This window comes from Pelobates fuscus, chromosome 2 (assembly GCF_036172605.1).
Source record: "Pelobates fuscus isolate aPelFus1 chromosome 2, aPelFus1.pri, whole genome shotgun sequence".
In the NCBI taxonomy this organism is placed as follows: Eukaryota; Metazoa; Chordata; class Amphibia; order Anura; family Pelobatidae; genus Pelobates; species Pelobates fuscus.
Genome location: NC_086318.1, coordinates 260,336,789 through 260,352,625, shown reverse-complemented (window position 1 = coordinate 260,352,625; position 15,837 = coordinate 260,336,789). Strand labels below are relative to the sequence as shown.

General features: G+C 40.4%; 1 protein-coding gene across 1 annotated transcript in view; it reads left to right on the top strand.

Annotated features, from left to right (window-relative positions):
- The first annotated feature begins 1,186 nt into the window (after positions 1-1,186).
- Positions 1,187-15,837, top strand: part of LOC134587171 (adenylosuccinate synthetase isozyme 2) — an 82,531-nt gene continuing 67,880 nt past the window's right edge. The window contains exons 1-4 of the mRNA XM_063443359.1: positions 1,187-1,508; positions 12,880-12,982; positions 13,525-13,593; positions 13,681-13,731. Coding sequence (XP_063299429.1) covers positions 1,335-1,508; positions 12,880-12,982; positions 13,525-13,593; positions 13,681-13,731 — 397 coding nt within the window. The 5' untranslated portion in view covers positions 1,187-1,334. The remainder of the gene's footprint in view (positions 1,509-12,879; positions 12,983-13,524; positions 13,594-13,680; positions 13,732-15,837) is intronic.

The following is a 15,837-nucleotide window of genomic DNA, read 5'->3' as shown; positions in this document are numbered from 1 at the left end:
CGGCTGCATGTGGTCGCACCCCATCGGTGCAACCACACAGACAGGTCAAATTACCTGTGCAGCGGCGAGTCGAGAGCCGATACACTGGGGCGTCCGTCCCCTCCACATGGGATCCAAGAAGGCGCCGACAGCGAGGTTGCATCCATTTGTAGCCCCGCCTCCGAAAAATCACGCGAACAACGTCGCCGCACACGCATGCTCTGCTGTCAGAGGCCAAGCCCTGACCAATCATAGCCCAAGGAGGGATATTTAAACCCATGAATTTCCCTAGTTCATTGCCCTGTCGTGGTTTCAGTTCCTAGTTCCCAAGAGTGCGTTTTCCTTGTTCTTGTTATTTGATCTTCCCGGTATTTTGACTTTGGCTATTCCTGACTTGGCTTTCCTTATTGATCTCATGTATTTTTGGCTTCCTTGACCTCGGCTTTCCCTTGACCATTCTCTGTCTTTCAACGTATTAACCCGACCATTCTAAGGACTGGTTTACGTTCTGTCTATCTTCTATAGTCTATGTGTAGATGTTACATAGTTTTGCGTGTTGGACCACACTGGTAGTCGTGACACAAGTCTACATACAAGTGAGAAACTCCAGATATGTCTTAGGGTTAACCCGACTGAGATAAAAGATTCAAAACAGAAAGACAATTTTTCAGGTGCTCTGTGCAATTGCTGCCTCAAGTTTAGCTCCTCAGAGTTAAGCAACCAGGACGTAACTGGTCAGGTTGTCTTATTGACAGTCATGATATGTATACTATATAAAAGTGCCAGTTTCTACTGAAATCTGCACTTTTTGTCAATTGAAAAACACACTTTTTACGCATAAAGCACTTGAGCAACCTGGAGTATCACTTTAAATTTAGTCCATAACTTCATTTATTTTGCAATAAGGTTTTTAATTTCCAACAGTTGGCTGTTCAATTAATGGGCCTCAAAAACTTTTCATCCATCTGCATGTAAACAGATTCTAGCTAGCCCCTTCAAAGCATCCATATGTAAAAAAACAAAAAAAAAACAAAAAAAAAAACGGCAAGTGACAATATCTGGCCCACAGAATGGACATAATGAGAATAGAATTGCGGTGGTAGGGGGAATACACACCAGAATATTAATGTAACGACTGAGTTCCACCAGCAGGTGGCGATAAACAAATTTCAATTGCTTGTAAACTCGCAGTCCAGCGCTACACACACACATACCAGTGAGACTCGAAGCGGGAAGGAGGAGTATCGAGCACTCCACGCGTGCCGTGTTGTGATGTGCTAGGTTACTGGAAGCTATAGGAAGTCCAGGTTTCCGTCGCCATCCTGTCCACGCCAGCCGTGATACCGAGAGCCACCATGTCTCTGACAAACGTGTCGCCAGCAATGAGCAACGGGGAGAGCGCGCAGCCCGCAGCCACCGCTCCCGGCAACAAAGTGACCGTGGTGCTCGGCGCCCAGTGGGGGGATGAGGGGAAGGGGAAGGTGGTGGATATGTTGGCTCAGGATGCAGACATCGTGTGCCGCTGCCAGGTGAGTCCCGGCCGGCCTGGCCGTGTGTGCTGTGACATGCATTGTATGTAGTAGTGATGGTACATGCTGTGCGCACCTCGAGCGCTGGCCATGGCTGCAGTGATGGGCGAGGAGGGGGCAGCCGAGCTTAGCCCCGGTGGCAGGCAGGATGCTGTCAGTCGGGCCAGTAGTGGGTGAGGGTCATTTTGACAGGTGAGTGATGTGATGCCGCAGTAGCTGTGCCCTGTAGGTGCTCATTTTGGTGACCTTGGCAGTAGCTCCTATCACCAGGAGATGTGGCAGGGGGTTCGTTGCCATATCCGCATTTTTGTGACTCATGTTTCCTTGACGGAACATGTACTGAGTGTGGCCCCATTGCATGCGAGTATTTTTAAACGAGCTTGAGCTGCAGTCACCTTGACAGGAAGCAGCCATGTGCTTCCTCATCCCATGCTGTGTCATCTGGAAGTTAAGTTTTTACTTGTGAGAACTGGAATTAATCTGGCTCAATCATCAAAAACAATCAGTGCACCGTAATCTAGCTTGTAAAAACAAACAAACAAGCAAGCATACCTGGCCATAACTTGTAGTGAGCATTTTTTTGTAGTTAAGTACTCATTTTTTTTTTTTTTTTTATTTAAAATAATAATGAAATGTTTCTACCTACCTTTGTGTTATTCTGGACACAGATGGAGGAGCCCTGTCTGCCCTGGTAGGGTTTCTCAATGAAAGGATTAATCCATTTGGCTATATCAAAGACAGGGGTTAAGTCTAGGAGTCTCATGTGCAGCTTGGGTTAAAGGGACATGAACCACTTTGAGACAAATGTCACAATCAAAAACTTTGGCTTTGAATGAGACAGTTACTTTGCTCTGCAGAAAGCAAAAGCAGGTAAATATGACTACCCTCCCCCCACCCAATAACCGTATATCATAATTTACCTCTTCAGTTTGTGAAAATTCAGCATATAAAATGGAAAATGTGTCATGTTGCTCCATCTGCTAATTCCATTGATTGCAGAGTATAGTTTCATTCACCTAAGTAACTCCCAGTGAAACGGTCAAGTTATATCCGAATTTATTTCCAGTAAAGTTACATACAGAAACAAAATAACCGGCACAAGCTGGACAACGGTTGTGATTCAAAGCTGCAGCAAGCCATGCGATTTTAATTTATTTTTTAATTCATTCAGTCAAATTCACATATTACACCTTTGTCTCAATACAGACTTATAATGTTCATAATGCACATCATACTGTCAACCACTAGAGGAGTTAACTCTGCAATGTAAACGGTGCATTTGGGTCAAGGGACAGGGACTCTGCCCCCAGGCCACTTTAAAGGACCACTATAGACACCTAGACCACTTCAGCTTAATGAAGTGGACTGGTTGCAGGGTCCGCCTAGTTTCAGAGAAACTGCTATGTTTATATTGAGGGTTAATCCAGCCTCTAGTGACTGTCTCCCTGAGGCCGCTTCCGCGAAAATCGCATTGAATTCATGCTGGACGTTCAAAGGAATAATGCTTTCCTATGGGCGGTTTGAATGTGTGCGCGGCTCTGGCCGCACAAGCGCATTAGAAGCCGACGTCGGCAGGGGGGAGGAGAGGTCACCAGTGCTGAGGGAGCCCTGCACTGGATTTAGGTAAGTGGCTGAAGGGGTTTTACCCCTTCAGCCCAGCAGGAGGGGGGCTCCGAAGGAGGGAGGTACCTAATAACCCTGTAGTGCCAAAAAACGAGTTTGTGTTTTACTGGCACTATAGTGTTATTTTAACCCCTTAGTGACCAGACCGTTTTTCAATTTTCTTACCGTTGAGGACCAGGACTCTAACATTTCTGCGGTGTTTGTGTTTAGCTGTTATTTTACTCTTACTCATTTACTGTACCCACACAGATATACAGTTTTTCTCACCATTAATGGTCTTTCTAAGACACCATTATTTTAATCATATCATAATTTACTATAATTTTTTTTATTAAATATGATAAAATAAAAAAAATCAAACTTTGACCCCCAAAATCTGTTGCGCAACTACAACCGCCAAAAAACACCCGTGCTACATAGTTTCTAAATTTTGTTCTGATTTTAGATATACCCAATGTTAACATGTTCTTAAGTACAAGTAGCACTTTGCTATTTCCAAACCATTTTTTATTTTTTCAAAATTAACGCAAGTTACTTTGTAACACTATCTGCCAGGAATCCCTGAAAAACCCTTTACATGTATATATGTTTTAAAAGTAGACAACCTAGGGTATTAAACTTGGGGTATTTTGACTCTTTTCATGCAAACTGAGGACTTTAAGGGTTACTGCCAAAGAACAACCCAATATGTGTTCAGCAACATCTCCTGAGTACAGTGATAACATCCATGTACATGTGTCAGGTTCTCTGGGGGTTAAAATACCTTATTTGGAGGGTGCACATTCCTGTTTTCCAAGTTGGAATTTTCACAGCTGTTCATCATGCACCCATGCCCCATTTGTGACATTTTTGAAGCCGGCCAGTGTAATATACCCCCATCAAACCATATATTTTTGAAGAGTAGACACCCTAGGGTATTTCAAATGGTGGTATTTTAACACCTGCCATGCACCAATTCTACCACCAGTCTTTGTCAAACTTTTGGGTAGTAATTTGTTTATTTTTCTCACATTGTACTTTAGGCATGGATTCTCAGCTCCTGTTATGTAATACTGCCAAATAACACCACAATATGTAGCATCATCCCCTGAGTACAGTGATTCCATCTATGCATAGGTTTGTTGGTTTGTTTGGGGGGTGCAATGCCAAACTTCTTACATGTGTTGACATATCTTCTTTTTAGATATCCCAATTTATATTCTTGCTATGTGCGTGCATATATTTGAAAAGTTGACACCCCACGGTATTGTATATGGAGTGTTTTGTTGCCTTTGATGCAACCATTTTAGCCAAAAAAAATTGGAGAAAATGTGTGGTGGTAATTTTTCCATTTTAATTTTTACACACACATGTGATTTAGGGGAGCCTGTTGTTGGTTATTGCAAGGAAACACTCAAGGTTGTTTTCTGCAAGGCCTCCTGAGTACAACCATGCCTCCCATGCATAGGTTTGCCAGGATTTTGGGAAGGTTCAGTTACAACGGTATGACTTGTAATTTGAGTTGAAATTGAGTATTTCTTCTGATAGGCTTATCTTTAGTTTGGGACTTATCACGTACCCCAGTTTTATTTATTGCCATGCAAGTGTTATATTTGAAACGTAGACACCCCGATATATTGTATATGGAGTGCTTTGATGCAACCATTTTAGCCCCAAAAATTGGAGAAAGTGTGTGGTAATTTTTTCTTTTTCATTTGTACTTGCTTTTTGACTTTAGGAGAGCCTGTTGTTAGTTATTGCAAGGAAACACTCCAGGTTGTTTTCTGCAATGCCTCCTGAGTACACCCACTACATGACATTTTAACGGTCAATGTCATAATATTGTTTGCTTTTACTGCAATAAAATACACATATTTGTATTCAGCAAAGTCTCACGTGTAAAACAGTACCCCCTATGTACAGGTTTTATGGTGTTTTGGAAAGTTACAGGGTCAAATAAAGCACGTTACATTTGAAATTGAAATTCGCCAGATTGGTTACGTTGCATTTGAGACTGTATAGTAGCCCAGGAATTAAATTTACACCCATAATGGCATACCATTTGCAGTAGTAGACAACCCAAGGTATTGCAAAAGGGGTATGTCCAGTCTTTTTTAGTAGCCATTTGGTCACAAACACTGGCCAAAGTTAGCGTTGGTATTTGTTTGTGTGTGAAAAATTCAAAAACACGCCAATTTTGGCCAGTGTTTGTGACTACTAAAAAAGACTGGACATACCCCATTTGCAATACCTTGGGTTGTCTACTATTGCAAATGGTATGCCATCATAGGGGGGTAATTTTCATTTTTGGGCTACCATAGGGTCTCAAAGGCAACGTAACCAATCTGAAGAATTTTAATGTGGGAAAAAAATGAAACACAAGCCTTATATTTGACACTGTAACTTTTGAAAACACCATAAAAACTGTACATGATAGGTACTGTTGTACTCGGGAGACTTCGCTGAACACAAATATTTGTGTTTCAAAACAGTAAAAAGTATCACAGCAATAATATCGTCCATGTAAGTGCTGTTTGTGCATGAAAAATAAAAAAACGTCACTTTTAATGGCGATATCATCGATGTAATACATTTTACTGTTTTGAAACCCTAATATTTGTGTTCAGCGAAGTCTCCTGAGTAAAACAGTACCCCACATGTACAGGTTTTATGGTGTCTTGGAAAGTTATAGGGTTAAATATAGTGCTAGCAAATTAAATTCCCTATACTTTCGGCATGGGTTGTCAGCTAGGTCCTGCTAATTGTAATTAATTAAGATACCTAATTATGTAAAAATATTACTAAATATATATACACGTGTGTGTGTGTGTGTGTGTGTGTGTGTGTGTGTGTGTGTATATATATATATATATATATATATATCGATCATTCTACGTGTATTTTGATATATATATTTTCACAATACAGTTAGAACGAAATAACACACATCTATGTTATTTTTTTTAACGTATTTACGTGTGTGTGTGTGTGTGTATATATATATATATATATATATATATAATATATAGCGCATCAGTCTACGTGTAATTTGATATTAATATATAATTTTATATGTCCAAATACTTGTACTCCAGTAGTCTTATATTAGAGCCCGGTGCTGATAAAGCAAAATGATATAAACAGGAAAGTAGAAAATAGCACTCCAAGGACTTCATAAGGGTAGGGTGAAAAAAATAACTTCGCTTTTATTCAGCAACTGCCACAAAGTATCATCGTTTCAGTTCTATTACAGAACTTTCCTGTCGTAATAGTACGCCCTATGTTTTTTTTTCTTTGGTTTTTTACTTAACCGGTCGCCGTCGTGGGATCGCCGGTGACCGGGTAAGTTAAAAAAACAAAAAAAACAAGGAGCCCCCCGCAGCACATGAGAGAGAGAGCGCCCCAGGGTAGGTGTGGCTTGGGCTGCATAAACAGAAACAAAGTGATTTAACTCCTAAATGACAGTGAATTGAGCATTGAAATTGCAGGGGAATGATCTATACACTAAAACTGCTTTATTTAGCTAAAGTAATTTAGGTGACTATAGTGTTCCTTTAAAAAAATAAAAATATAATAAAAAAAATAAATCATAATAAAATGGACCAGTGTAGTATTGTTTGAAGCAGCTCCCAATGCAGAGTCCAGACTGTACTGTCCAGGGCAAGGACCGTAATATACGGTATCTTTTCTCTGCCCCCTCTTAAAACAGACTCTGCATGTTTTTTGGGGATTCTGCTTTGGCACTTAACATTTTGTTAACCAACCTGTTAGTCTGGAAACTGACTTCAGTTTGCAGACCTTCTTTCTGTAACATAGCCTAACTCAATTGACTTTGAATGAGATGTTTCTCGTGCTGAAATACCAGAGAACATCCAAGGGTTAGTTAGAAGAACTAGACACCTGTAAAAATGTGTCTGCAGAGAAAAATCTGTCAGCCACTCACCCAACCTGATACACACAAACTTCAAAAGCTGCCAAGTAAGCAGATAGCACTGTCCTGGACATTTCTGGAAGATTTATATTCGGAAGAAACAAGCAGGAAAATTTTAGCAACTTGCTTGCCTTCTTCTCTTTCTAGATGTGCAGGGACAGAGATGTGCTGGGCACTTACAGAACATAAGCCTAGCTCAACACCCTCATTTGTCAATAATGGGCAGTTGTTTTTCATGGTGTAATAATAAAACATACTAACGTTATTTTGTAGTAACTGTGATACATCACACACTCCTTATTCCCGGTAAATAATTTTACGCTTCCTTTATACTCTTGATAACTCTGCGTGCCTTGTTGTCCTTGTTTTTATTTTTATCCCCTTACGGACAAAGTTAATTGTCCAAGTTCTGAATAAAACAAAACCTCTTATTTTATTTTGTTTGTTTCACTGTAATTTTAAAGGGATTCTCTAGTGTTAGAAATACAAATCTGTATTCCTAACACTAGGGTCCCCCCTTTGCTCACTTACCAGATTCCAGCAACCATGTCTCTCGGTACTGGGGTCGGCATTCCACCTCCTCTGTCATCCAACGAGGAGACCTAAAGCACATGAACGCATTGAACAACTGTATTCCTATGGGGATTTCACTGACTCTGGTTGTCCTCGTGCAGAGAGGGCGAGAGGGGGGCTAGAGGCCACTTTGGGATTAAACTGTTCTTGAACGGTTTAACCCCTTGAGTTAAGTGTGCCTGGGGGCAACCTGGCACCAAACGTTAATTGAAGTTATGGTGTCTGGAGTATTGATTTTAAGGATTAAAATTGTTACTTTGCAAACTTAAACAATTGGGGTGTTTTACTCGGGTATTGCTGAGTATAGTTAAGATAATTTTATTACAGTGGGACACATGAGATTTAAAATATAAACAGAAAAAATATAAAGTATATGTAAATTGAAAAATAAAAAATGAATACCACAAACTTTGGGGAAAAAATATGGTTAAAAATGGCACATCTATAAAGCTAAAAATGTATACCCCAAAATGCACCATTAATCGATCTTTAATTTGCTATGAAACCAACTGCAATGGCAGGTTATTAATTCAGCTCTGTATTTTCACAAAAAAACTTGACAAGGATATATGAAAGGCATCATTCTGTACTCAGGAAATAGTTGAGCACGATTTTTATTTTTATTGCAGTAGAACATAAGTTCATAAAATATACTGCTAAATTGCAATGTGTATGTAAAAAATAAAATAAAAAATACCACAATCTTTGAAAGAAATCGGTGCTAATATAATGGCAATTTAATAAGGCTCAAAATATACCATGTGACATACGCTGTGATGTTTACTTACTAATGATATGTGAGACTGCTCCCTGTACCTCTGTCAAACTCGCTTCTTGGCTCACCGCTGGGAAACCTGTAGTGCTTTCAGCTTGGCTGGGGTCTCCCTGTAGCTTCCAGCCCTGGAACAGGGTTCTGGGTACAGCTCCAAGTGATTATGATCTCCTGCAAAGAGTATAGATGGTCCACCCAAATGCTAGTCGAGGCTGAGTGACGGGTGAAAATTTAACTGGTTTATTTAGGCAAGGCACACAACATTTATACACAGACCCCCAGCATTAGGTCTCCATTCCATTCCACATAACCCCGCCCAGGCGTCTTTGTCTAGGAGATAATTGAGTTGATAACCGGTAAACTAATAACCTCCAGGGCACAGAGGGTACAACACACACAGAAAACCACACTCCATACAATACCCCCACATGTCTTATGTCCTCGAATACCCCTGTTCTCAGCGCCCAAGTTGTCCAAATAGCGCTCAGATCCGTGTAGTGGAATTGCCATGGAGTAATGTTCAGAACAGCCGCACGTGTTCCCTGCCCAAAATAGTTCCAGAGCGTTTGGTGTTTTTTCCAATCAATTTACGGGTGCTCCTCCTTGCTCTCAGGGAGCAAATTTTCCTCACAGACTCTGACACCTTGCCTCCAAAAAGCGATCTCCTGGCATGTCGGCAAGGGGGTCAGAACACTGTACAAAGGTGACCGGGAACTGCAAAATCACATGGGATACAGACAATAGTCTTTTGGCAGGAGGCTAGCTAGCAGGCTCCTTCTGGAGCTTGTGGCATAGGCAAGTTTACAACAGTATTCTTTGCCCCAAAATGCGGAATAGGCCCATCAAATTCCAACTGTAAAAACTGAAATAGTCCGGTCTCTTATATAGCACTTTGGGGGCATTTTGTTTTATTCAGGAGAACTTTTGGAGTATAATTTGGGGGTTTGATCCAAGGATCGACCAATTATCGATCTGTCCAATATTATTGGCCGATATTCAGTATTTTCGGCAATATTGCCGATATTACAGACCAGGCCGCTGGACTCAAAACAGGCCTGGAGGGCCGCAGCAAGCTCTTACTTAACCACCCAGCAGCTCCCTTCATCTCCCCTGTCTAAATCTTGCGAGTCCCGCAGCCGTCAGAGCGTTGCCATGGGTTACGCTGGCCGCGACAGACAGGGGAGCTGAAGACAGCTGCTGGGATGGTAAGAGCTTGCTGCGGGCCCCCACTGCACAATCCATGCCACTGGAACACTAGGGAATGCCATACTCCACTCCCCGACCAAGTAAGAAGCAGGGAGGGGGGACAGAAAATATAATAAATTACATATTTAAATTAAAATAACCCCCCCCCCCCCTCCCCATTTAAAAAAAAAAAAAAAAAAAAATCTTTATTTTGATGTGCAGGGAGATTTCACAGCAAAATGGTTAAAACAAAGGTTAACCTGCACAGAGGTATAAATGGTCAGCATGAGTGAAATACAGAATATGTCCTCTACACACAATCAAACACAGATCATATATTAGTGATAAACTTTAGAGTTTGTGACTGCACATTACATACCTACACAAACACACACACTCTGCATTATATGAACGCACTACACAAACACACTGAATTCACTATACACACACTGCACACTTTGCATTCATTATGTACACACACTCTGCATTCATTATGTACACACACACACTCTGCATTCATTATGTACACACACACACTCTGCATTCATTATGTACGCTAGATAGCGCTGTAAAATTCCCGCGCATGCCCAGTTAAGTACTTGGGCATTCGCTATTCTCCGAAAATCGGATGGGAATTTTGTCCATTCGTTTGTCAGAAAGATGAATGAATAGAAATGTCAGACTAACACTGAATATCTGTGTTTATTACAAGGAGGGAGCTACGGGCGCGCAGCTCCCTCCTTGCAATATGTAAAGATAGAAGCGGCAGGGAGCTGTGCTCCCCACCACTTCCTAAGCCTCCCATGTCTTCCCTTACTCATATTGACCCCCATATTAGCAGAAGGGTGATCTTGAATGCCCCTACTTGCTATGCTGCGCACCGTTTAAAAAAAAAGAAAAAAAGCCCTACCCATGAGCAGCGGGTGGGGGCCCTAAATTGCAATAAGGGGTGGAGGGCTATTGTCCTCCATGGCCCCCGCCCGTGAGCGGCGGGTGTGAGCTCTAAATTACAATAGGGGGGGGGGGGGGGGCTATTCTCCCCTCCCCGGCCCCCACCTATGAGCGGCGGGTGGGGGCCCTAAATGAAAAAAGGGGGGGACCTATTCTCCACCCCCTCCCTGACGCAAAAAAAATGCTTATAAAGCCTTTCCACGCACTGCAATTTGGTTTAGAGCGCTCAGATTGGTTGTTTTAAACCAACCAATGCGAGTGCTCTGACAGGTAAGTCTCTTCTACATTTACCTGTCACAGCACTCTGGTTTGGAATCCTTTTTTTTGGAGTGCTCGGAGTCATTTTACACAGCGTGGGAAAATTCCAAAGAACCTTCCCACGCTGTGTAAAAGCCAAGCATTAGAAAATATCCAGGGTTTATGTGTACTTGGTGCACATGTATGCTGCTTCAATACATTCTGCATTTAATATTTTATACTTAAAGGAGCACTATAGTGCCAGGGTAACAAACTCTTTTTCCTGGCACTATAGGGTTATTAGGTCTTGCCCCTGTCTCGCTGGGCTGGAGGGGTTAAAACCTCTCCAGCCACTTACCTGAATCCAGCGCCGGGCTCCCTCGGCGATGGTGACATCAGCTCCCTAGTGGAGCGGAGTGCGCGGCAACTGCAGAGCGCGCATTCAAAGAGTCCATAGGAAAGCATTTCTCAATGCTGTCCTATGGATGCAAAATTCGCATCCAGCGTCGCAGATGCGCCTCTCGTGGAAGACAGCCCGCGAGGCTGGACTAACCCCAAATGTAAACGTAGCAGTTTCTCTGAAAGTGCTATGTTTGCATCTGAAGGGTTAAAACCCGAGGGACCTGGCACCCAGACCACTTCATTGAGCTGAAGTGGTCTGGGTGACTATAGTGGTCCTTTAATATATGCAATGCAAAAATTTGGAATTATTTTAGTCTTAATGTCAGCTCTATTTTAAAATGTTATACATATTTTCTGCATAGGAACCAGATTTAGGAATTTTTCTTTCGTAAAAGCATTCTCTTCTTGGCTGTCACACTTTAGTTATTTGTAAACTGTAAATGTAATCCTAGATAATCACTTGGGCAATTGCATTTAGCAGTTTCAAGCAGCTTGCATTGTTTATTTTTAAACTTTCTTTTTTTTTCTTCTTCCTTTTTCTAAACAATATACTTAATTTTCTGTTTTTGTAAAGCACTTTTTATAGCGATTGTCTTCCTCTGGGTTTCAAAGCACTTTACAAATCTATGTATAAGCAGGGCTTGGCACACTTCAAATAAAGAAGCCACTGTGTGTGTGCTCGGGCGCGCGTTGTGTTCGTTCGTTCTTGAAAACGACCTGAATGAGGTCAATCACAGATGTGATTTTTGTAACACAGTAAACACTGCATATATTTTGGAAAGTTCTGTGAGTGCACCCTTACTTTTACCTTTATATGTACAACGTAAGTAAGAAACCTAGAATGTGATGGCAGAACCATTTGGCCCATTTAGTCTGCCCAGTTTTTTTTTAATACTCTCATTAGTCCCTGGCCTTATCTCATAGCTATGATAGCCTTATGCCTATCCCACGCATGCTTAAACTCCTTCACTGTGTTAGCCTCTGCCACTTTAGCTGGAAGGCTATTCCATGCATCGACTACCCTCTCAGTAAAGTAATACTTCCTGATATTATTTTTAAACCTTTGTCCCTCTAATTTAAGACTATGTCCTCTTGTGGTAGTTTTTCTTCTTTTAAATATAGTCTCCTTTACGGTGTTGATTCCCTTTATGTATTTAAATGTTTCAATCATATCCCCCCTGTCTTGTCTTTCCTCCAAGCTATACATGTTAAGATCCTTTAACCTTTCCTGGTAAGTTTTATCCTGCAATCCATGAACCAGTTTAGTAGCCCTTCTCTGAACTCTCTTTAAAGTATCAATATCCTTCTGGAAATACGGTCTCCAGTACTGTGTACAGTACTCCAAGTGAGGTCTCACCAGTGTTCTGTACAATGGCATGAGCACTTCCCTCTTTCTACTGCTAATACCTCTCCCTATACAACCAATCATTCTGCTAGCATTTCCTGCTGCTCTTTTACATTGTCTGCCTACCTTTAAGTCATCAGAAATAATCACCCCTAAATCCCTATCCTCAAATGTTGATGATTAGGACTCTATCAAATATTTTGCAATATCTCCAAGCAATTGTTGTATAAGAACAGTAATTTGGATTCCTGTCCAATAAACCCTAACACAAAACATACCTGCTTGGGCTGTAAAGCAAATTCTCATGTACTAGTACTATTTTCTTGTTGTATGCATATTGAATTTGCTTATTTTTTATTTTTTTTTCCTTTAGGGAGGTAACAATGCTGGTCATACGGTTGTTGTTGATTCTATTGAATATGATTTTCACCTTTTACCAAGTGGGATCATAAATCCAAACGTGACTGCGTTCATAGGTAATTTTATTAATACTAAATGTTTAATTAAATTACCAGTTTATTTTATTTTGATTTGCAAAAAATAATTGAAGGAGCTTCTCTTAGCTCTACTGAGCTAAGGCCTCCTTTTCAGGACCAGCTCATTAGCTCAATGTGTGGTGTCCTCTACATAGAAGTGATGATATTGTTTAATTCAAACTGATATATTTGTTGCTTTGGGCAGTTGTCATGTGCTTTCTTCAACCTGATAGGACAGGTTCACTCAAAACAAACCAGTTTGAACAGCATGGCCTTGTATTTAAATGTATCCACTAATGTAATGCTGTGCAATCTTAGGTACTAAATGTCTTGCATGTTTAGATCTTTATGAATAATACATATTTTGTGATTGCATATAACTTTTTCATTTAAGTTCTATTTTGCAATTTCTAAGAGCTGATCTCTATGGAAGTACATTATTTTACTTTTAGGCATGCTTGTCATTTGCAGGCCTCCAGTTTATTCAATATGTTTGACTTCCTAACAGTTTCCTAAATATTAAATTCCTATTTATTTTATAGGAAACGGTGTTGTGATTCATCTACCCGGCTTATTTGAAGAAGCTGAGAAGAACTGTAAAAAGGGGCAAAGTAAAAACAACCTGACATATTGTTGCATTATGTAGGTCTACTTTGCTATGCATATGTATTTTGTTAATGTGCTTTGTTTTATTTCAGGTTTATCTGGCTGGGAGAAAAGATTAGCCATTTCTGACAGGGCACACATTGGTAAGAAATTCCTTGTGTTATTTCTGTTCTAGTGAAGCTGTCATCTGTAATTTGTGCGGAAGATAATTTCATATTGGGGTAGTTTGGAGTTTGTTCTGGCAAAATCACCAGCTAAAATGTGTTTACCTGAAAATCAAATCCTCATCCTTCAACATGGACATATCAGTAAATACTGCAGAAGCTAAAAAAAGGGTTTGATTGACTGAGAATGTTTAAGCTCCACCTCCAAATAACACCATTCATTGTAGATAGGGGATGCTACTGTAGCTAAATCTAGCTGTCACGATATGTAGATTGCATATTGCTTAACACTTTACCAGTGTGCTGTAATTGCAATACCCAGAATTCATTGTTGGAAAATCTGTGGGTGTGAATAAACTTCCCTTTGTGAGATTCATGGTGTATTTGACATAGATGGTTAACCCCTTAAGGACCAAACTTCTGGAATAAAAGGGAATTATGACATGTCACACATGTCATGTGTCCAATGTAAATATACATTGTCTACGTGTATTTTAATATTAATATATATATTATCAAAATACACGTACAATGATATTGATTAAACATATATATAATTTTCATTATATATATTTATATATAATAAAAAAATATATAAATGTTAAAAAATAATAAATATATAAACATGCGTAATTTCGTTCTAACTGTATTTTAAAATTAATATATATTGATATCAAAATACATGTAGAACAAAATAATATATATCTATATACATAAGTATATACGTATATATCACTATATATACCTATATATAAATAAAAATGCTAAAAAAAAATTATACATATATATATATATATATATATATATATATATATATATATATATATATATATATATATATATAAGGGATCTATCGGTTTTACCGATATAATCGGCCGATATTCGGTATTTTCGGCAATATCGGTATCGGCCAATAGACACACCGATATTGCCGATAATACCTCCTAGGACCGCCGGGCTCATTACAAGCCCGGCGGTCCTGGGGGGGCGGGCAGCAAGCGTTTACTCACCTCCCAGCAGCTCCTCCAGCTCCCCAGTGTAAATCTCGCGAGACCCGCGGCCAGCTCTGAGGGCCGCGGGTCTCGCAAGATTTACACTGGGGAGCTGGAGGAGCTGCTGGGAGGTGAGTAAACGCTTGCTGCCCACCCCCCCTCCCCTCCCTCAGCTAAGCCAATGCCACTGGACCACCAGGGATTAACAATTTCTGGGGAAATTGTGTGAAGTGTTCTTGCCTCCACCAGTAGTCTACAACTGGAGTGGGCGGAGTAACTGTTATTTATTTATATAGCTCTTTTAATTGCAACGTTGTTGCCCAAAGTGCTTCACAGTTACATTAAAACATACAGTTATACAAACCATTAGCAGGTGCAAAAGGCCCGGTCTATGACATCACTTGCTGCTGCAGCCTTGCACAGGTCAGAGTATTTTTGCGGTTGCCATCTTCAAACGGTCGTATTTTAAAAACTATAAATCCTACAGTGAAGAGCTTTATATTGTGAGAATCACAAGACCCAGACTTACATTTTGATGCATAGTATGTCTCTGCAATATTAAAAATGAAGGCACAGTCGCAGTTTAGAAATTGCCCTTCAATTGTGAGCTTTGCAGAGTGGAGTTTCAATGAATGTCAATGGGTGGCGTGAGTTGCAAACAAATGGTCATATTGTAAAAACTATCAGGACTATGGCTTAGCTGTGGACATTTTTAGTGGCAGCAGGGATAGCTGAACGTTTTGATATAAGATTTGTGTAGGTGGGCCTGAAAATGAGGGAGTGGTGGCAGTTTAGAAATCATGTCCTGATTTTTCAGCTTTTGCCAGCTCCCACTCTAGCTTTGCCATACAGTCCTATGGGACAAATTTCACCACAAGAACGACGATATTCCGTGAACCATTCGGCGAAACGTTCCACAAAGTAATAGCAATCCGATCGGGAACAATCTGCACGTTTTGGTATATTTTTGTCTATGTAGTGTAAAAACTGTGGGAGGAGTTAGGGTGGCAAATTTGGCTATAATAAGAATAATAAGAATAATAATAATAATATATATGTGAGATAACATTAAGTGGTCTTGCTATGCAAGAAC